At 38.3% G+C, this 24147-nt stretch overlaps 1 protein-coding gene across 1 annotated transcript in view; it reads right to left on the bottom strand.

Annotated features, from left to right (window-relative positions):
• Positions 1-24147, bottom strand: part of PAPPA2 (pappalysin 2) — a 158444-nt gene that overhangs the window by 58323 nt on the left and 75974 nt on the right. Inside the window, exons 8-13 of the mRNA XM_058177494.1 lie at positions 21223-21351; positions 15159-15250; positions 13282-13475; positions 10615-10746; positions 5712-5847; positions 3651-3861 (exon numbers count right to left, since the gene is read on the bottom strand). Coding sequence (XP_058033477.1) covers positions 3651-3861; positions 5712-5847; positions 10615-10746; positions 13282-13475; positions 15159-15250; positions 21223-21351 — 894 coding nt within the window. The remainder of the gene's footprint in view (positions 1-3650; positions 3862-5711; positions 5848-10614; positions 10747-13281; positions 13476-15158; positions 15251-21222; positions 21352-24147) is intronic.

Raw genomic sequence — 24147 nt, 5'->3', positions numbered from 1 at the left:
GAAGGTTGAATGCCACCACATGTTTACTGGACCCGTGCCCCTCCTGGTTGGTGCTGGCCACGCAGGAGGTGACACGAGGCTGGCTCCGGGGGATTACAAACGCTTCTTTGCGGGAGGGGGTCTTTCCCGCTGCCTTAAAAGAGGCGGTGGTGAGACTTCTCCTCAAGAAGCCTTCCCTGGACCCAGCTGTTTTAGGAAATTACCGTCCAGTCTCCAACCTTCGCATTAGGGCGAAGGTTGTAGAGAGTGCAATGGCATGTCAGTTACCCCAGTACCTGGATGAAACTGTCTATCTAGACCCGTTCCAGTCCGGCTTTCGGCCCGGATACAGTACTGAGACGGCTTTGGTCGCGTTGGTGGATGATCTCTGGAGGGCCAGGGATAAGGGTTACTCCTCTGCCCTGGTCCTATTAGACCTCTCAGCGGCTTTCGATACCATCGACCATGGTATCCTGCTGCGCCGGTTGGAGGGTTTGGGAGTGGGAGGCACCGTTTATCGGTGGTTCTCCTCCTACCTCTCTGACAGGACTCAGACGGTGTTGACAGGGGGGCAGAGATCGACTCCGAGGTGCCTCATGTGTGGGGTGCCGCAGGGATCGATTCTCTCGCCTCTCCTGTTCAACATCTATATGAAGCCGCTGGGCGAGATCATCAGTGGTTTTGGGGTGAGGTACCAACTGTACGCTGATGACACGCAGCTGTACTTTTCCACCCCAGGCCACCCCAATGAAGCTATCGAAGTACTGTTTAGAAGCCATAAGGGTCTGGATGGGGAGGAACAGGCTCAAGCTTAATCCCTCCAAGACGGAGTGGCTGTGGATGCCGGCACCCCGGTAGAGTCAGCTGCAGATGCGGCTGTCTGTTGGGGGCGAGTCATTGGCCCCGATGGAAAGGGTGCACAACTTGGGCGTGCTCCTGGATGGGCGGTTGTCCTTTGAAGACCATTTGACGACCGTCTCCAGGAGAGCTTTTTATCAGGTTCGCCTGATCCCCCAGTTGCGTCCCTTCCTGGACCGGGATGCCCTATGCATGGTCACTCATGCTCTCGTTCCCTCTTGCTTGGACTATTGCAATGCTCTAAACATGGGGCTCCCCTTGAAGAGCACCCGGAGACTCCAGTTAGTCCAGAATGCGGCTGCGCGGGTTATTGAGGGAGCAGTTCGGAGCTCCCTAACACCTATCCTGCACAGACTGCACTGGCTACCTGTTGTCTTCCGGGTGCGCTTCAAGGTATTGGTTACTACCTTTAAAGCGCTCCATGGCTTAGGACCGGGATATTTACGGGACCGTCTACTGCCATCCTCTATCTGTGCATTCTCACAGAGAGGGACTCCTTAGGGTGCCGTCAGCCAAACAATGTCGACTGGCGGCCCCCAAGGAGAGGGCCTTCTCTGTGGGGGCTTCTACCCTGTGGAACGAACTTCCCCCTGGTCTTGGACAACTATCTGACCTTGGGACCTTTCGCCGCGAACTTAAAACCTACTTATTCCGCCTTGCTGGACTGGCTTGATTTTTAGAATTTTAATTTGATTTTGTGGGTTTTAAATTTTTGTCAATTTTATAGGGTGTTATTGTATTTTAAATTTGGCCAATTGAATAAGTTTTTTAAGGGTTGTTCTTAGTATTGTATGTGTTGTTCTTTTTGTATTTTATTCTGGCTGTTCACCGCCCTGAGTCCTTCATGAGAAGGGCGGTATACAAATTAAAATATTATTATTATTATTATTATTATTATTATTATTATTATTATTATTATTATTATTATTAAATGCTCTAGAAATGGTTAGAGCTTTGTTGTAGTATCTTACAGCAGCTGAAGATTAAAATTTTATTAAAGACATCATATGCTAAATCACACAACATTCTAGCATGTAAAGATACTACCTGCAGTTTAAAATGATAACATTAAGAACAAAGCTAAAGAGTAACAGAACTAGTATGATGTAGTTCTTACTAGGTTGGATTACAGGTAGGCGATCAAGTTCATCCTCAGTCAATGAAGCCCACTGGGTGACTTTGGACCAGAGTCTCTCTCTCTTAGCCCAATCTACTTCAGAGGTTGTGGTTGTAGGGAAAAACAAGAGGATGGAGCACTGGGTAATTCAGATTGAACTCCTGATTGAAAGGTGGGATACAGATTTCCAATTAAATAGTATTTAATAAATATGGAGTAAGGAACTGCAGCAATTGCAACCTCAAGAACTGTTTCCATTGTATTAATTAGACTTCCAAATATATTGTCGGCATGGGAATTACTGTCTGAGATGATCATACAACCACAGGAGCAAAATTCATCAGATGTAACTTTTTGACAGCATTGCCAATTATTCAGAAGTAAACTCCAACCAAGTTGAGTTAACTAAGTCTAAGAGTGCTACTTGTATGGCAAAACTTCCACACCTGAAATCATAGTCCTGACAAGTACCTGAGGAAAGCAGCAAAATGTGAAGTTTGCCATTAAGCAACTTTGCAATTAATATGACTTATTCAAGAATGCATTATGTTATGAATATCTTCAGCACAATTTGTAATAATTTCAGGTTCTTACAGAAAATCTGCAGATGTAAATCTAGTCAGCATTTGAAAAGGAAACCATATACATCCCAAAGGAAGAGTGGCACAGTGTATATATGGAGAAAAGTTCAACTTGAATTGAACTTCAAATTCAATCTGTTTGCATAGATGGCAAAATTTATCAAACTACTTGCATACATAGATACTGTACATACAGTACGTACCAGTGTATTTATTGCACAAATAATCCAGACTTCACCTGACTGACCTGACTGACCTGAAAGGATACCTCGGAGCCATAGTAGAAAAAGTGCAACTTGTACAGTCATAGTACATAGTACATAGTACATAGTAGAAAAAGTGCAACTTGTACAGTTATTAGGAAGGGAACCACCAATGTAATAATACTCATACGCAGATCTATGATGAAAGCCCATTTGCTTGCAATACCGGTCACTATTCCTCAAGAATATTATACAACTAGAAAAGATACAAAACTGTGTAATGTTTAGGGAGGGTGGAGCAGCTGCCCTGTGACGAAAGACTCTAGTAGATGGAGCTCTTATTTTGGAACAAGGGTGAATGAGAACACAAAATCACACACGGTTGAGATTACATGGAAAGAGCTTTTCTCCCCCTCTCACAATGTTAGTAATTGAGGTCATCCACGAACTAAATGCATAGAGATTCAGAACCATCAGAACGTAATATTTTATGAGACAGTGTACAGTTAAATGGCAGCTAATGTGGGTGGCTTGAAAAGGGTTCACAAAGCAATAGGCAATTAGTGGCTTACAAATATTTACAGAAATTTATTACTCTAAATATAATGCCTTAAATGCTGCTTGTTGGGAAATAACATCCTAATCCTACTGTTTTTTAACCTAGGTTTATCAGTCTTCCAGATGCATCCAGTTGGCCAACTTGTGACACAGAATGCTAGACTAAAAGGACTTCTAGCCTGATCTCTCAGGATTCTTCTTATGTTCTAATAATTCTTCACATTATAGGGATGAAACAAAAGAACACAATTCCATCTCTATTTTCACAATGCTTAGATTAAAAAATGTGCCAAATTTTATTTCAGCTGCAGTAATAATTAAGAGGCCCATGTGTTATCCCAAACATCTAATTACCTGTGTCTCTGGCAGCCATGACCTTCATGCTCTGGGAGACAATTACTTGGGCTGGAGGTGTCAAATGGTAAATGGGTTCGCAAAGCCACTGCAGAGATGCTCACAGAGAGAGAGGAGAAGTTGAACAAGGCATAGGTGATTTGGTAGGAGGCACTTTTTCCAGTCATGTTGATGACCAGGGGATTCTGCTGACATGAAAGCTCTGATGTAGCTGAGAGAAATTGAAGGAAAATATGTTTTTTAAAAAATCATGGTGAAATCTCTCTAAATCAATGGTAGTCAACTAGTCAACCCACTAGTGGGCGTTCCAGCTTTCATGGTGGGTGGTAGGGGTTTTGTCTGATACTAAAGCACTTTCCTTTTTTGTAATTTAATTGACTTTTTAAAAAAATTTCATAGCATTATTTAAAAACATTTTCATTAGGTTTTCATAAAATTTCCCATGACAATTTAAATTTCTGAAAATATACTATTTGTATTGCCCATGCATGTTTAGTTCACATTACGTAAGTGAAACTAAATGGCACTATAGTGCGACCGCAAACAAAAGAGCCTCGTCCCAGAATAGCTCACGCATCTCCTCACACACCACCCAGCTGTAACAGACAAGCAGAGCTGGTAGCTGCCCCCCCAACCCTATCCACGATGCGCAAGAGGCATGCTCAGACAACAATACATGGCGCATTACTGTAGAACCGGTGGGTGGTTAGAAAATTTTACTACTAACAGAGATACAAAAGTGGGCGGTAGGTATAAAAAGGTTGACTACCCCTGCTCTAAATTAAAAAATAGGTAAGAGTTCCTGGAATTATTTTGTGGGGCAAGGGAGGGTTTTACCATAGGGTGGAGGAAAAATCATAAAGCTTGAAGAGCTACAGTCTTCACAACTTTGTCATTGCAGCATTTCTTCTCTTTCCCTCAATGTAGAGCAATGGTACCTTAGAATAAGAGTGCGGGGAGGGGGGGGGCAGCACAGCAAAGTCTATTCTTGTCCCACCTCTTAATAGAGGGAAAGGGAAGAGACACAATATGTTAATGTTGCCTAATTTGATACATTGGGATTTCAACTACCATATGGGAATCAATAAATTTGAAGAGAACCAGTTCTGGGAAAGCTGCTTTAAAAGTGACAGGGATAGCTTTGTAAGATGAAAGCAACACCCACTTTTACTTGCACTACAATCTAGAAGAGTTGCTGGGTGCTTTAAAAAATTGTTCAGTTTCTTTTTTCAATCCTGTTACAAGAGAACTTCACCGCCATCTTTAGCTTGAATTCATACTAAGAGCTAAATAGTTTTCAAACTACCATTTAGAGCACTTCTGAAAAACAGTATTTGCACCACTACTAATCTATCACTGCAATAAACAAGTGGTTTTTCATGTGCTTAGAATGATATGTGGTCAGGCCCATAAAGGCACACCAGACTTTATAGTGTTCTGCAAGAAATGGGAAGCTGGACAATAGACAGTCACAAGACCCTAAACAGACAAAGATATTAGTACAATTCTGAAAAGTAGGAAACTTGAAAATCAGTGCTTTGAAAGGATGCAACATATTGACAAGCTAGCAGGAAATAAGTGCTTCTTTGTAAAAATCCTTTTGCTTTAAACTCTAAAGCAACATAAAGTTAAAGTAGGCAAGCACACTCTGCTGAGCAGTGATATTTTAGATTGCAGGTATTCAAATCCATGAATGTTCCTCAACATAAAATGATTTGGAACATAAAAGCCAACTTCTGTTAGAACAAATTCTAAATTAAGAATTTTCTCTGACCTGCAAACTTTGAAGATTATATATATCAGGTCAAAAGTTTTTGCATCTCGCGTACAAGTATGCTACAAAATATGCTTAGTGGGGCAAAGCCAAGATCAATCTACATTTTGTAAGAGGTATTTACTCTACCAAATCACCTGAAGCTGTCTGGGAATAAAAAAAGAAAAATATTCTTTCAATCTTATTAATGCATTGTTCCTCACAAAAGCAAAGGAAGAAAAGAAAATGTTGTGTGAACTTCACAGAAATGCCTAGATAAATGTTTAGTATATCACTTACAGACTCACCAAGGAAATGGTTGTGACCATTGATGTCACCCAAGTGTATTGTCATGGACGGTTTGAGATGGTCACCATTGGAAGTACCCACAGATGCCAGGAAAACAAAGAGTGAAGTAGCCATTCTGGGTTGGCTGAAACACACCTGAAGAACACCAGTACACGGCAAAGTCTGAATATGTTATGGAATGAGCAAAAACAGCAGATCTATCACAGAAGTGACAGAAAAACAGAACCTCTTCTTCACCGTATCACTCATCCCTGCTATCCTAGAATTTTCCTATTTAAATCTGAAATTGAGTTCATTTTGTTTGGCTATTCAAATTGCTCTTCAAAATTATTGTTTGAACTCTCAGAGCTATTAGGGGTGGTAATTTAACTCCCTATTTCATTTTCAGGAAAGTCCAGCCAATAACGGACCATATATAAGAACATGCATCAACATTAATCTAATGTTAAGCAATATGCTTCCTTAACTAAGCAAAACTGAAGCCCAATAAGTGAGTTAGGAAATGCTTTCCATGGACCCACTACAGAAAAAATTCAATTTAATAGCATCTGAAATTTAGCTTCAGTATTCAGTATCCATGTGGAAAGTTATCAAGGATCACTCTAAGGATTTCCAGATATTCAAACTGGGAAGCCCTCTGATTCCCACAATCTCGTTTTCTAAACAATTTTCTTTCTTATTCTGATTCAGCAGTTATTATTACCTATTTTCTCCATGGCTGAAAATCCCCTGTCCTAATGTTCCTTTTAATTGTATTCATTTTATGTATTCAATTCATGCTTATACTTATATATATTATCTAATATGTACTCGACAAAATAGATAGATAGATAGATAGATAGATAGATAGATAGATAGATAGATAGATAGATAGATAGATAGATAGATAGATAGGGTGGAATGGGAGGGGGGGTACTATCCACATCTTAATTTTATTTTAAACATGTGGTTCAGAACCATCTCTGTTCTTCAGGACCATCTCATGGTCATTTCTGGAGATGCATCATGGAAATAAGACATTCACTTGTTCAAAAGCTAGTAGTATATAATCAAGAATACCAACTTAATGAGTGATTCCATTGGAATAATGAAAATTATGAATGGTAATTTTATCTTAGCCACTAATTAAATGACTCTGACTTTTTATTGTGCATATCCTCATCCATACTACAGAAATAGCATTATCCTCCAAATATTATTGGAGTGTAAATCTGCTAAAATAAATAAATAAATAAACACAAAACCCATAATCTAACAGGTAGGTAGCTTACATTAATGGAAATGGCAAAACTGGTCAGGGAGGAAACAACAGAAAAATTTTAAAATCCTGGAAAATGTCTATGGAATATTTGCTAAAAAAAAGGTGAAATGATATTTTATGGGTTTAGTAATAGAAAAAAAATGAGAAATAGGGGACTGAAGAAATTTCTGGAATAGTTAACAGGGAGGGGAGATTATTGGTTTGTTAAAATCTATTGAAAAGAATGTCAGAAATCCTGTAGTTTCTTTTCTTTCATTAGTTCTTTTCTGTTTTTCTTTTTTATTGCACTTTGGGATTTTTTTCATTTCTCTTCTCTATTTTCTTTAGATTTCTTTGTTTGTGGAAAAGTATTTAATAAAAATTATTTTAAAAATGTGTACATTTGTTATTAAGTATTATTTATTCTCAAATTCATTTTACGTTCAATGGATTTCCTTCTCCATTTTGATATTATTCTGCCTCATTGTAAGGGGACAAGGTTGTTCCTGGGAGAGATGAGTAAAGAATACTTCCAGCAAAGTCCACTCAAGGCATGACAGTTATCCCACTATGTAGCTAAAGCTAGCAGGGATGCAATATTGGGCAGCAGCAATATAAGATGATGGAGGTGGACGATCACTTCAAAGGCAATCACCAAGGTATCATTTCAGCAGAAGGCAATACCATTCCTGTGTTTTACCAACCCGCCTACATAGATGGACAATATAAAGAAGCTGACAATATGCATGCCAGATGATCTGATCATCAAACTGATGGAACTCAATATGTTACTGAGGAAGAGCTGAGGATCAAATGGTATTGATGATGTGCCAAGATTAAAGTTTTTGAGATGCCTAGTTGCTGATGCTAACATGCAGAAAAAGAAAATCTGAAGCTATAAGGAATTAAAGCTGCAAAATGGAATGTAAAAATCATGATGCAGAGAAAACTCAACACAGTTAATAGTGAAACAAATCAACCACACATTGATATCTTAGGCACCAGCAAACTGAAATAGTCTGGAATTGGACATTTTCAGTCAGAAAATCTTACCGCTTACTGTACAGAGTGTGAATAACTCTGAAGCAATATTATTGCTTTCATAATCAGAAAGACAGTATTTAGGTATAATGAAGTTAATGATCGAATGATATCTACTGGATTGCAGACATCTTTTTAATACAATAATTATACAAATTTATGTCAGTATCAAAATGGCAGAACATGCAAGGAACGTATACTGCTTGGGGTTGGAGACTGGAATGCTAAAGCTAGAAAGAGTAAAGAAGAAAATTTAATTCAGTTGTAGGAACAAAGAAGCAGAAACCAGGAGAATGCCTTACTAGTTTCTGCCAAAGGATTTATTTATTGCTAACACAGCCTTCAAACAAACAAAACAATGATTGTTTAAGTGGTCATCATTAGATGAAGTACAATGAAATCAAATTGATTCTGTTATTAGCATACGGTAAAAGACCAGCAAAGATGTGACCATGGACAGACCATGAAACAGATCATGAAGTGTTCACCTGAAAGTTCCAAGATAGGCTAAAGTGGAAGAAGAAAGCCAATATAATTTTCAGCATATGCTCAACATTTTCAAAAACATCAGGAAAGGTTTGGAAACTCTGAACCTGATAGAGAACCAAAGAAACTATGGAACTATGAAATCAAAGACGCTGTTAAGCATGCATCTGAAAAGAGTCTGCCAAGACCAAGAAACAGAAGAAAGTAAACTGGATGTCAGAACAAATAGCATAAATTTCCAAGTGGAGAAGAGAAGTCAAAGCCACGATCCAAGGAAGGGACTTAACAAAGAATTTCAAATAACTGATTAGCAGTTTTACCATGACATTTGTAAAGACATTGGTGGTAGAAACAGAAAAGAAAGAAACAAGAAAGTATTTCAAAAAATCTCCAAACTCAGAAGGAATTTCTAACCCTGAACTGATAAGTTAAAAGAACAGATAACAACAGATTCATAGAAAGATTTTAAAAATGAATGGAATACCATATACTAAAATTTGATAAAACAGAGATTTCCACGGTCAAGTTACTTTATAAGATATTCCCTATTCACAAGTTAGATCAGCACTCTATTTATTCCTAGGTTACAGGAATTGATAGAATATCTACAGAAATACAGCAAGCAACAGAAGAATCAGTAAGAGTTTTAAGCAAACTATTCCAAGCATTTCTGGAGAATATCACTATGACCAACATATTGGAAGAAATCATCTTCCCTTCCAATATCAAAAAAGGGAAACTTAACAAAGTATGGAAACTATTGTACAATATCATTAATTTTGTGTGGAGGCAAAATTATGCTTAGGATCATCCAATGCAGTTTCAAGCCCTATATGGAAAAGGAGATGCCAGAAAAGGCCAAGGAACATGAGATACAATTGCTGACGCATGCTGGATTATTGAGAAAGCCAAGCAGCAAAAAGAAGTTCTCTGCTTCATCGACTATAGAAATTTGCTTGATTGTGTTGATCACATCCAATCAAAGAATGGGAATCTCTGAACATGTCATCAGCATCAATTTGGTCCAACAACAAATCAAGGAACTCTTCAACTAGAGAGACCTGGATGTCAGCATTCACACAGAATTGTTTACCATATTAAATGTCTAAATGAAATCTACTTTTAAAATTATTTTGATTGCCCTTTAGGAATATGTAGCTGGGGGAAAAAGATGAGGCGATTAAAATCGTAAGAAAAAGCATTGTACAGCAGCACTACATAAATAATAAAAAATAAAAAAAATAAAAAATAAAAAATAAAAGGACTCTTTTCTCTCTCATTTACAGTGAATTGTGTTGTGGTCCACCAGCATCCTGCAGAGCTAGAAGTGGAGTTGAACAGTGAGGAGGCTGGGGAGGACCATGGGCCAGTCCTGGACTCTGGGAAAGGCCCAGACGAGAGCTCTGCGTCAGAGGCAGAGATGGGGCCAGGGCCATCTGGGAGCAATGTGCGGACTCCGGAGCCTCCCGAGGCAGACAGCAGAGAGGCAGAGGAGCCTGTTTCTAGTGCACACATGCGAAGAGCTGCCAGAAGGCAAGAGCAGCTAAAGCAAAAAGGACAATTCAGAAGTAAGGCCAGGAGATGATTGGCCCCTCCTATAAGGCTTAAAAGAGCAGAAACGGCTCTTGGGTTCTTTGTAGGAAAGCAACATTGCTACAATTGTTTCTTGTCGGCGTCTCCTGTTTCTGAACTTCGTGGGGTTCTTGCCAAGAAAAGCCTTTGGCAGGTTTGTGATAAGGCCAAATGACTTTTTCTGAAGGACTTTGTTTTGGAATTAATTTGGACTAATCTGAGAATCTAGTAATTCTCAGCTGTTCTAATAAAATATGTTTGTTTAGGACTGATTGTGTCTGGTAATAACTACCTGGGCCTAGGTCACAACAAATTGGACTTTTTATCCCAGAAATAGTTCTGAAGAAAAAAGACAGTAAGAGCCTTGTAAAACATCAGGGATTATAGGGTATCCAAAGTTGTAGTGAAGCAGAAGATTAGCATTTAGCAGTTTATAATGCTTAGCAGTTAAACCATAGTTAGCTGCCAAAACTCAGTATGATCAACCTGGAGATCAGCATGCACATATTAATTGCCATTTTTTCTCAATATGTGTTCATTATGTGACTGCCAAATTCACTCACTTTCAGCCAAATTTTGTCATTCAAATGTGCTTTCTCCATGTCTGTATCCTGAAGAACATCATTTTTCATACAAGGAAACCAAGCCAGCTGTGATTCACTCTCCAGGGTCTCTGGATCATGGGGCCTGCACACCTAAAAATAGGGAGACTTTCAGTGCTTCCTGGAGTTGAAGAGACACTGTTTATTACATCAGAAACAATACGAAAAGCAAGGGAACCATAACAAAAGTCCAAAATCCATATTAGGAAAAATAGTTAAGCCAGTTCAGTTTGGAAATATGTACAATATTTGTGACCCTGAAATGACCTAATAAAAGTACTGGAATTCAGAATTAGAAATAACTAAATGGTTTCTTTTGTTTCTTTTAGAAGTTCTATTTTGAAAAACCTTTGTTTACACACACCCACACCTGCCCATGGCATCCTCACCCCCACAGGATCTGCCTATTTGCCTTAGACTCCCATCACTTCCCATTTAATGACCCGTGTGTCTCAGGGTTATGACAGCAATCGGGGCTGCTGGGATTGCCATCACCAAGCGATGTAGGCAGGTAATGTCACACTTTGTGATTTGCATTGCTCAGTGACAGAAATTCTAGCCCCATTTGCTGTCATTACATGATGTCTACCTGCATGGTCATCTTTATTTAAAACCATTGTGTAAAACTTTAAATGCACAAGAGGCAAGCTTATATATATATATATACCATACATATGCCCACATTGCTATTCTTTATGTTTCTTAATACAGGTAGTCCTCGATTTACAACAGTTCATTTAGTGATCATTCAAAGTTACACTGAAAAATAGGACTTATGGCCATTTTTCACAGTTGCAACCTACGCAGCATCCCCATGATCATGTAACCAAGATGCTTGGCAACTGGTTGATATTTATAACCATTGCTGTGTCCTAAGATTATGTGATCACTTTTTGCGGCCTTCTGACAAGCAAAGTCAATGGGGAAGCCAGATTCACTTAACAACCAGGTTACTAATTTACCAACTGCAGTGATTCACTTAACAACTGTGGCAAGAAAAGTTGTAAAATGGGGCAAAACCCACACTTAACAAATGTCTTACTTAGCAACATAAATTTGGTGTTCAATTGTGATCATAAGTCAAAGACTACTATACTGGTTTTTTTTTTTAAAAATGTATAAATAAGGGTAGAAAGTTGAAAATTAAAACAAAATATTCAGAGTTTTAATCATTTGCACAGTAGTTTCTGCATGAGGACTCTGTGGGGATTGAGTCCTTGCTGTAGGATGTCTATAACTAGGCAGTACCATTCCGAGTTGTAGGTGGTGTTCATCTTAAAGACACTTTTCTATACAAAACCAAACTAGCCACAGCCACCTACATATAGAAAACTAGTATTTGGTTGCCCAACCCTTGTGGCATAAGAGATTTTATGAGAAAGTATTTAAAATACTGGTGGTTTTACTGGAAGATTGGAGAAAAGGAAGTGGATAGTAGTCCACATCGCCTTCACTTGGATGCATGGTATATGAAGTTTATATTCTCATGCCATGGTTAAGTATATTAAAAAGAAATTAAGCATTTATTTTAGTCTCTAAAGGGTTTTCTTAGGTTTATATTTTTTTGTAGGGAGACACTGGTGTAGAATAGGATCTTTTTAATTGTCAAACCAAAACTCTTGCAAAACAGATTCTCCTTAGCTTTAAAATTATAGAAACCTGATGTAAACAAATATTATTTAACCCTGATGGTCTCATGCTTGGCAGGAATAGGTGCCAAGTTTAAAGTAAGATAGGCTTGTCCTTGGCAAACTTCAGTGAGATGAGACCATCAAAAACAGATGTGAGTAACGATGATTCAGAATTTATAGTATATAATTAGTCAGAAATCCACATGGATGGCCTTTGATGCAGATCTAACTGGGAGGTCGTTAGCTGTGAAGAAGTTCACCCTTCATTGTCTCTTGGATTTTCCTGAATGTCATAAGACACATAGCTCTTTCTTATTTTCTCAGATTTTTTTCTTGAAGTCTTGAATGCTCTTTGATTGCTTCATCTTATGTCATTATGTTGCTTCTTTATACTGCCCTAGAATAAAGCCTAAAGTATTAATGTCGATGAAGTTATCACTTCCGAATCCAGGAAAACTTGTGACTTGACACACAGAGCTGAGACAAAGCAATATAGCATTTAAGCACATAAGTTCTCATTTGTAACCTGATATAACATAGCCAGATCACTGGAAATAATGAGGCCTAATTCTCCTGAAAAAAATAAAAACAAAATTCAACTCCTTAAATTTTTAACTGGTATGTGAAATATTAAAAATAAAACATGTAAGTGTAAAGTATGTGGTCTACTACTGACCTAAAATTAGGGCACAAAGGAAGTGTTTATACTGAAGAAAGAGTTACTGAGGGAAAACTATAGGAATGGCAGAACCTAAACTCCCTTATACCCTCGGGGAATTAAATTGCTCCTCCAGTTTGCAGAAGATTATATTTTCTATTGTATTCTATTATGTTCTGTTCTGTTCTGTTAAATTCTGTTCCATTCTGTTCCATTCCAGCCCACCCCACCCTATTCCATCCCATCCCACCCTACGATTCTATGTCATTTTGAAGCAGAATCAACAGCTGGAATGTTCAGAACAGCCATTTTTCTGAAAGAAAAGAAGGAAACAGATACCTTCACAAGAGGTTCTCCAATCACCATAGAGACTGGACATGTTTTCTCATCTTGGTGGGATGCATAGGCATCTGATGCCCACTGATCCACATAATCTTTTGGGGTGAAGAGACCACAATCCACAATGCTGTTCCTTTCCTCAAATGGCTCACAAATGCCATCACCTTCGTGGACATAGCATAGACTTGGTTCACCTGCAATAGTCAAAAAGTATGCTAGGATGATAAATCTCAAATTTTATATCTATCGTTTAGGTATAATCTTCCTCCCTCACCTCATGCCTGAAAGGTACAGTGCATTTGCAAAAGATCACTGTGAACAAATGAGGAATTCCAAATTCCATAAATATTGATCCAGGAAAATTTGAGTGACATCCTTTTAAATGCCAATTATTAACATTGTTCTGATTTTGTTTTTTTCCAAAATGGAAAGAAATTTAAGAAAAGCCATACAGATAGTCCTTGACTTAAAACAATTCATTTAGTGACTGTTCAAAGTTACAACAGCACTGAAAAATGTGACTTATGACTGTTTTTCAAAGTTACGACCTTTGCAGCATCTCATGATCATATGATCAAAATTTGAATGCTTGGGAACTGGTTCATATTTATTACCGTTGCTGTATCTCAAGGTTAATGATCACTTTTTAACGACCTGACAAGCAAAGTCAATGCGGAAGCTAGATTCACTTAACAACCGGGTTACTAACTTATCAACTGCAATGATTCACTTAACAACTGTGGCAAAAAAGGTCATAAAATGCGGCAAAACTCCCTTAACAGAAATTTTGGGCTCAATTATGGTTGTAAGTCAAGGACTACTAAACTCTAATGGGGGAGGACAAATCTGCTGCCTTCCAGAGAAATGGGCATTCTTAGACTAGACTTTTTAAAATGCATTTAAAATGTACTCTTTATGCATGATATTATTTTTTTCAGTTTTGAGGCAGAATGTGATGTGCTAAATGTGCGGCAAATATCTCCTAGTATCATGAGGAATACCCATAGCAAATTGTAGAGAGGCAGAATTTTGTATAAAGAGAAGGGGTGCTGGGAGCTCATGGGCTCATGTCATGGGCTGAGGCCCTCACTCTCTTTTCATTAAAAAGAAAATGGCTCATTTCTAAGAAAGCTCATAAAACATCTTCTAATGTCACATTACCTTCAATGAATGACTAGCAACCCTGTTTCCCCCCAAATAAGACATTCCCTGATAATAAGCCCAATCGGGCTTTTGAGCGCATGGCAAAAAGGCCAAGTGCTTAGTTCAGGGTTCAAAAAAATATAAGACAGAGTCTTATTTTCAGGGAAACCCAGAATTAAGATTGGGTCCACAAATTCCAAGGTAAATCACCGAGCCACGTTGCCTTTTCACTGGGCTAAAAGTAATAGGATATTAAGATTCAATCTGTAGCAAAATGGCAAAAGATCTAGGAACTTATTCTATTCTACTCTGTTCTGTACTGTTCTGTCCTGTACCATGCCGTCTCATGCCATCTTCCCATCCAGTCCCCTCCCATCACATTCAGTCCCCTCCCATCATATTCCACTAAGTAAGCTAATCTTCCTACCACTGTTATACTTGCACAATTATGAAAATTGGGTTTTTCTAATGGGCGAACATTCTTTGTGTAGACCACATGACCTTTTGACTATATTGTCCTAGCTATATCAGTTTGGATGCCTTAATGGAGAGATCTAAAAAAATCAAGATGGGCAACTTCAGGTCAGGATCATTGATATACAATTTAAATTCAGAATTAAATTTCTGAACGCTGCCAAATCTTAGATACCAGATTCAAAAATGTGTAAGTAGGACTAGTCTACAGCAAAATTATAATGAAACCAATAGCAGTGGGCTAACATTTTTAGACTCACCAATACAGTGGTATCCTCTTTCTTTTTTACAATTTCTAGAGCAACCATCCCCATCTAATAGGTTTCCATCATCGCATTCTTCTACAAGACTCCTAGGAAAATAATATTAGCATTCTTAACATTTATAAAACACTTAGAACATTTGGAAATCATATGGATTATCTTTTTCACCTCCTTACCACAGCTTCTCCAGGGAAGGACACAGTGGTTGAACTACAGGTATAAACTCCCATTTTTAAAAATCTATTTACTTCCACAGAGAGGCAGAGCTAATATGGAACTATCCTGCTTTTTGCTGCAAACTTGAAGAAATAATTCTTCTTTGATAAAAACAAAGGGCTGAACTAGCATTTTGTTGTGAGTCCCAAGAAGGTAAATGGGCATTCCAATATATATTCAGGCTGGCATTTAAACACCCATCTGATTTGGGCCAGAAATTCTTTAAACAAGAATATTCTAAGGGTCTTCCGGGAGCACTTTGGGGAGGACTGGGGAGTATGCCTGGAAAACAAACAGTCGGAGACTTCTGGTGGCAACGCAGGCTTCGTGGACGTCCCTTTGGGATCGTCTGCCCCGGGTTTCGTCAGAACGCCTCTGACAGCGTAAATCGGCTGTCAGATGGTTTGGAAATTTTTCCCCCGGGAGATGGGGGAGAGAAAAGTGGTCAGGTTTGGGTAGAGCTCCCTGGGAGCCCCTGGAATCAAACCAGGGGACCGAAGGGTGAGAGCCCCCCTCCAGCCTGATGAAGCTCCGTACCCAGGATGCTTCTGTTTATACAGAACGAGAAGCCGTGTCCATCTCTGTGCCGAGGTTTATTTTTAAAGAGAACTCAACACAGACAGAATGAAGCAAGAGGACTAGCAAGGGAATTTGCAAGTAATAAATCTTAACTTCGGTTTTTAAATAGCTTTCCTTTGAACTAACTTTTAACCTGAGTGGACCTAAAATGGCGCTTGCAATACACAACAGAAAGTGAAAGTTAAAGAATTGTTTGTTAAAGCCATCAGTGTTCTTAGCGATGCTTAAAGCCACTGTTTCTACTTGATAAAAGACAGTTGGAATTAATTGGAAAAACTATAATTAGTTAATATTTCTGCCAGAGACTGTTGGAGATTTTTAAATATAACTACAAAAGGATAAAGGAAGAGATTTTAAGACTGTGGTTGCAGAGAAATTTAAAAAGACTTTTTATTAAATTTAATTTTAAGAAATAAAATTTAAAAGAAGATGGCAGCTAAGCAGTTAAAAACAACTGCTTCTAAAAGTGTTGGAGTGTGCTGGCATTTGTTTGTAAGAAGATTTTAGCAAATGGCGTTTTGTGTATTGGAAGCGAAAGTTAAGGAAATGCTTAATACAACCGCTGGCATGGAACCTATAAGAAGAACATAACAAGCTACTTTTTAAATGGAATGAATAAGAACTGTTTATGATTTTTTTTCTTTTTATCTTTTTCTCTGTCACAATGTTTAAGAAGAAAAGTTTGTTGATTTTTTTTTCTTTTTGGTAGATTATAGTTTAAAAATGGTTCTTAAGCAAATAGAATTAACTACTACTAAAATCTTGGAAATTTCTTCAGTTCAAATACGGAAATTAAAAGAAGATACCAAGGAAGGTTTAAGGAATTTTTTACAGGAACTTTTGGAAGCTCATCTTTTCTTAATAAGTTTTTAAACAAGAGATTTTTACACCAATATATTAAAGATTGGAAATCCTTTATTGTTAGATGTTAAGCTGATTGGTGAGCAGATGGTGGAAAATGTGTAAGATAGAAGACTTACACGGGGGAGCGAGAATGCTTAAGATGTGATTGTGATTATATTTTTAAAAATTTATATTTATATAAATATATAAATATAAATATATTTATTTATATAAATATAAATATATAAATATATTTATTTATAAATATATATATATATATAGGTCTTTGGTTGTTCGGGTTTTCTCCCGTGTAAAATTGGAAGTGTCTTGGCGACGTTTCGACGAAGTCTCATTCGTCATCTTCAGGCTTCAACCGTGCTTCTGGGAGCAATGTGTGATCGCAGCTGTTTCTTCCTTTTAACTGCTAGTGGGGTTTGAACTGATTGGGTGGGAGCTTGGCTGTGCTCTGATTGGATGGGGTTTTCTGTGCTCTGATTGGCTGGGGTGTGTCCTGTGTTGGTGGGGGCTTGGTTGTGCTCAGTCTAGTCTGTGCTGCAGGGGGATTTGAGCTGGTGAGCTGCATAGCTGTTGTTTGGCTTTGTGGTCGTGCTACATCTTCATAGTGGGTGTCAGTCTGCTGCATGAATGGATTGGAGGGGTTTGAAATGGCTAATGTTGCAGCTGCGGTCTGGCTTCTGGTCCTTGGTCGTGCTTCATGATCAGTGTGGGTTTGGGTCTGCTTTCTGGGTGGATGTGCGGTGGTGACATCCTGTGTGGACCTTGTGAGTGTGGGTCTGGTGTCATTCCTCGTGTTAGGGACTCGTTTGTCAATAAGGCGGGTTTCAAATGGCTGGTAGGCGGGAGGTGTCATCTCGTTTGTTCATGCTGTGTGGGCGTTTTCTATCTCAATGGCTTCTCTGATTATTCTGTTGTTAAAGTGTTCAGTTTTGGCGATAGTTCTGGTCTTTTAAAGTCAATATCATGTCCTGTGACTTTAAAGTGTTGGACCAGGAAGAAGTTAGTTCCTCTTTTGAATGAGTTCTTGTGTTCTTCAATGCGTGCACTTATTCTTCTGTTGGTTTGTCCAATGTATGTGGTGGGGCAGGCGGTGCATGGGATTTCATATACTCCTTGATTTTCTAACTCAATTTTGTCTTTGGGGTTTCTTAGGATGGTGGATATTTTTCTGTTTGTGCAGAATGCTGTCTTGATGTTGTGTTTGTGGAGGATCTTGCTGATTCTGTCTGTGGTGCCTTTTATATATGGGAGGAGGGCTGTGCCGTGTTCTTGTTCTCTGTCTTGGATTTTAGTGGGGGATTCTTTTTGGATTAGCTTGGTAATCTTATTTCTTTGGAATCCATTGGATGTTAGTACGTTAGTGAGAGTTTCTAGTTCGGGTTTTAGGTGTTGTTCATCAGCTAAGCATTTTGTTCTGGAGATGAGTGTCTTGGCTACGGAGTTGATCTGTGCTGGGTGGTGGTGTGAGAGTGCGTGCAGATAGCGGTTTGTGTGTGTTTTCTTCTGGTAGATCTGCACGCACTCTCACACCACCACCCAGCACAGATCAACTCCGTAGCCAAGACACTCATCTCCAGAACAAAATGCTTAGCTGATGAACAACACCTAAAACCCGAACTAGAAACTCTCACTAACGTACTAACACCACTAGCACCACAGACAGAATCAGCAAGATCCTCCACAAACACAACATCAAGACAGCATTCTGCACAAACAGAAAAATATCCACCATCCTAAGAAACCCCAAAGACAAAATTGAGTTAGAAAATCAAGGAGTATATGAAATCCCATGCACCGCCTGCCCCACCACATACATTGGACAAACCAACAGAAGAATAAGTGCACGCATTGAAGAACACAAGAACTCATTCAAAAGAGGAACTAACTTCTTCCTGGTCCAACACTTTAAAGTCACAGGACGTGATATTGACTTTAAAAAGACCAGAACTATCGCCAAAACTGAACACTTTAACAACAGAATAATCAGAGAAGCCATTGAGATAGAAAAACGCCCACACAGCATGAACAAACGAGATGACACCTCCCGCCTACCAGCCATTTGGAAACCCGCCCTTATTGACAAACGAGTCCCTAACACGAGGAATGACACCAGACCCACACTCACACTCACAAGGTCCACACAGGATGTCACCACCGCACATCCACCCAGAAAGCAGACCCAAACCCACACTGATCATGAAGCACGACCAAGGACCAGAAGCCAGACCGCAGCTGCAACATTAGCCATTTCAAACCCCTCCAATCCATTCATGCAGCAGACTGACACCCACTATGAAGATGTAGCACGACCACAAAGCCAAACAACAGCTATGCAGCTCACCAGCTCAAATCCCCCTGCAGCACAGACTAGACTGAGCACAACCAAGCGCCCACCAACACAGGACACACCCCAGCCAATCAGAGCACAGAAAAACCCCATCCAATCAGAGCACAGCCAAGCTCCCACCCAATCAGTTCAAACCCCACTAGCAGTTAAAAGGAAGAAACAGCTGCGATCACACATTGCTCCCAGAAGCACGGTTGAAGCCTGAAGATGACGAATGAGGCTTCACGAAACGTCGCCAAGACACTTCCAATTTTACACGGAGAAAACCCGAACAACCAAAGACTATATACAAACACCGTGAAATATATATATTTGTTTTCTGAGGTTTTCACGGTGTTTGTATGTAGGTCTTTGGTTATTGGGTTTTCTCCGTGTAAAATTGGAAATGTCTTGGCAGCGTTTCGAAGTCTCATTCGTCATCTTCAGGCTTCAACCGTGCTTCTGGGAGCTTCCCAGAAGCACAAAGCTGAAGCCTGAAGATGACGAATGAGACTTCGTCGAAACGTCGCCAAGACACTTCCAATTTTACACGGAAGAAAACCCGAACAACCAAAGACATATATATATATATATATATATATATATATATATATATATATATATATATATATATATATATATATATATATATATGGTTTAATTTTTATAACTAATCTATTTTGGGTACAAGTTATAGGTGTTATTATTTGATATATGTGAGGTATAAAGGAATGGGAAGATGGAATATTGTTTAATTTTGGAGGATAGATAGAAAAATTTATGAATTTGGATTAAATATTATATTTGAGAGATTGTTTATGGATGTAATGTTGTTATTTGATCAAACAGAATTTAATTGTTATAATTGATATATTTTGGATATAAGTTATAGGTATAATTTTAATAATGTTATTTGACATATGTAAGGTAAATTGAAAAAATATTAATATTAGCAATGTTATTTGATGTATGTAAGTTATATCAAAGATATGAGAAGATAGAATATTGTTTATTTTTGGAGATTGGACAGTAAAATCTAAGAATTTAAGCTGGAAATATGAATTATATTTGGGAGACTGTTTAAGGAAGAAAGGTATATTATAGATGAATTTCTAAGAATACTGGAAGATGGAACGTTGTCTTGGTCTTGATCGATGAAGATTGGATATTAAAAACTATATATTTTACTGATGAATGGAAATACCAATTTAATTGGAAGATTCTGAAGACTTCAGGATTTGAATGGACTGATATATATTTTGTGTTGATCGATGAAGACTGGATATTAAAAACTATGTATTTTATTGATGAACTGGAAATGCTAATTTAATTGGAAGATTCTGAAGATCTTAGGAGTGGAATGGACTGATATATAATGAACTGGAAGAAGAATGTACTTTTTTGTTTCTGGAAGGGGAGTTAAGGTTTTAGAGAGAGGAGTGACTATGGATTATGATTTATGTTGTATTTTAATTTTGTGATTGTTAATTTTATACCCTGTGCTTTGTTCTGGGAAGTCTTGGAGGGGAAGGAGGGGGAGGGAGGGGAAGGGAGGGGGAGGGGGGAGATGAAGGATCAATGTACAGGAATGATTGAAGATATGTAATTAAAAAATAGATAATTTGAAATAAAATCGGGGCTGCTCAGCTGCCATTTCAGAAGGGAATGGAAAGGGAGAGAGGAGTAGAGAGAGTGAAGGAAGAAAGTAGGTAGGAAAGAGAGAGGTAGAAGAGGGGGAAAAGAGAAGAAGAAGAAAGGGGAAAGAGAGAGGGTTAGAAAGGGTGGAAGAAGAGAAGAGTGGGGAAGGAGGAGAAGAAGTAGAAAAGCGAAGGAGAGGAAGGATGAAGAAAGTAGAAGAAGGTAGAGAAGGAAGGAGGAAAGGTTGTGTTAAGGAAGGAAGTGGTAGCTGGGCAGGTCCGAATAAGTAACAAATGAAAGTTAATGACTAATGTTGAATAAAAGACTGTACATTGAATAGGTTGTTGGAAAATGGAAATAAATTTTTTTATTAAAAAAAAAAGAAAACAAACAGTCTAAGTTATGGTACTGTAGCAGTCATCTTCAAAAATAGGAACTTACCTGCTTACTTGCCCATCCCCACAGTAGGATGAGCCATGGATGTGGAACAGAGGCGGGGAGGCTTCACTTATAGCAGTTCCTGCTATAGCCTGTACTTGGTACTTGTATCGCTGGCCTATTGTGACTTCCCTGGGGAAGTAAGTAAGCAGAATTATACTTTATGGCAGAAGCAAGCCATAGAGGACATCTCTACACTACATAGAAATGCACACTAGGAAAAAGCAGTTATGGTCCATAGACTCAAAGTACCCCACTTCCTCCAGTAACATATTTCCACATTCCAAGGATACCTCATGTATCTATAAAATCCATCAGCCAGAAAACCTGTGGCTACTCATAATGGAACTTTTCATGCAAGTAACACAGAGGAACTTAATAAAATTCCAAGAAGAAAATAGTTTACCGGTTTCGTATTTTAAAATATACTTTTTCTTCCTGGAAAAGTCTTACAGAATTTCTAGTCAGGGAGACAAAGCATGGCTTGCTCCCTGCTGAAAAAGGGGACAAGACTTGGCTTTTACAATGTGAGCCAGTAATTCCTGTAACAAAGTACCCTATCCAAATTAAAAGATCCAATTTATGCTTCTCTCTGCACCAAACTAAACAATTCCAGTGTAAGCAATTACAGTTTGTCTAAAGTCCTAGTTGCATCCCAATCTAGCTAGGCGGAACCTTCCAATTTGAACAATTGGAAGTCCCTTCAAATCCAAAGATTAACCTAGAACATGGGTGTCAAACTTGCGGCGTCACAGCGGCATCAGATGATGTATCGGGACTTTTTTCCCCTTCGCTAAGCCAGGTGGGGCTGAGCCAGCACATGATGCATCTGGCCCACGGGCCACAAGTTTATCACCCCTAACCTAGAATGTTCAGATGAAATCTTGCCTTTAGAGCCATTCCACTATCAGTCCTTCTAATTGGGAATCAAAACTTGCTAACTAGGATGCCATCTTAGACGTTAAATGATGAAAGATCCCACATCTGCAATAAAATCCCTCCAACCACATTGCTTTGCAAATACATATCTTATCCAGGAAAGTATATCTTTCGCAGTATGAAAAAAGTCCTCATTGAAGCAGTCTGAATGCTTCTAATTGAATTTGCGAAGTTTTTTCCCCCTCTTTTTGCCTTTACAGACATCTCTTGGCCACTGTCTTATCCTGGCATATAAACACATGCTGTTTCTAGGTAGCATATCAGGAAAACCAACCAGAGTTTACAGAAGTCAGTGATATGTGATTCTTCATACAATCCCACTTGTGCTGTTTAGGCTTTCAAAGGGGTTTCTCAATCCAAAAGATTAGCAACTGCAGTGAATGTCATAAGTAACTGACTGTTAACAACCAGAGAATAATGTCTACTATATCAAGTAATAATGAACAAGTGAAAAACCTGCTGACATAACTTACAATAGATGTAATACTTTATAAAACGGAATAGAAAACACTGCTGGGATTTCATATGATACTTTAAAATATTCCACTGAAACCATTACAGATCCCAATACCCAGGCAAGATTAATTGTTTTCTGGCTGAACAAGAAATAATTAAAGGAAAGTTATTGCTTTGGAATTTATCTCTGGCAAGGAACAATCTTTCTTCAATTTGCAATGGCAATTTCCAGAGAAATATGCTGCTGTGTCAGGTGGAGGGAGCTTTCTGTAAATTAACCAGGGATCCTTATAGAGCATAAGTCAGCAAATAATGTGATATGGAACTAATCATATAATACACCATTCTGTTGGTTTTAAGTAATAAAAAAGTATGTGAGGAAGTATATGTGCACATTTCATGAGGCAAAATTCCTTTGGTTATCATGGAGGAACAATGCTTCTAATAAATCTTTAAAATATCAACATTATTGTATACAAGGACCAGACACCTCAAATTGACTTTCTCAAAAAATACATTATGTTAAAAAAATATAAAATATCTCTATGAACTTGTAAAGCTGAATAAAAAAAATGAAAATCATTTTCAAAAACATATTTTATTGAACAATGTAAAATAAATATAATGAGCCAGTATTAAAAATATAAAGTTCTAATTCAAGAGTATATGTTCATGGAAAACTGATATTAAAGTATAATTCTTTCACTCATTATTTCCTTTTTGTTGCCTTTTACCATATGTGAAACCCAGCGCACAAGAATACTACTGAATGCTTTCAAGGACTTAATAATTTGTTCTTTCGCATGTATACAAAGAAGAGTCTTCCATTCATTGGTGGAATATGGCAACAGGCAGAGACCAGTTTCTCCAGTAAAGAAGACTTTATTGCAGCATTAAATGTTTATTTACATTCAATAAATTTTATCCATTTCAATTTGATAAACTGATTCTAGGAAGTCTGGATTGCAAAGAGAAAGTTTTTAGGGACAATATCCTTGCCCTCCATAAGAGACAAAAAACTTGACCAACTGCATGAAATTTAAACTGGATTTAGTCAAAAAGATAAGGAATGAACTGTTTCCTGGTATCAGAGATCATGAACTCCCTTCATCTCCCCTCATTTTAAAAAATCATTCATATGGGAGGATGTCTGAATAATTTTATTTTAATTTTAACATAAACTAACTTGATCCATACCTTTCAAATAAATGAACAACTGAAACAATTATTTTTTGCACTTTCAGTTTTGAGATTAAAAAAAACCCCATATCACACTTATTTTAATAAGCATTTTAATGCAGATTTTTTTGTTCACATTATCAATACTGCAATAGCAAGAGATTTGACCATGGCAGCAAAAAAAGCTGCTGCTTCTTGTCCTACCATTATTCCTATCCTGTGTCAACCTATCAACTTATCTGCTGCTGTTTGTATGCATCCCAGTTCTTGTTGTCTTCGCTCCAGTGGCAGAGCAGCAAGGTTTAGGACAACTAACCATAGCTGATTCCTGTTGTGTCTCGTCCGCTTTCACCG

This window comes from Ahaetulla prasina, chromosome 3 (genome assembly GCF_028640845.1).
Source record: "Ahaetulla prasina isolate Xishuangbanna chromosome 3, ASM2864084v1, whole genome shotgun sequence".
Lineage (NCBI taxonomy): Eukaryota > Metazoa > Chordata > Lepidosauria > Squamata > Colubridae > Ahaetulla > Ahaetulla prasina.
The sequence above is the reverse complement of the archived record's forward strand: the minus strand, read 5'-3'. Positions and strand labels throughout refer to the sequence as shown.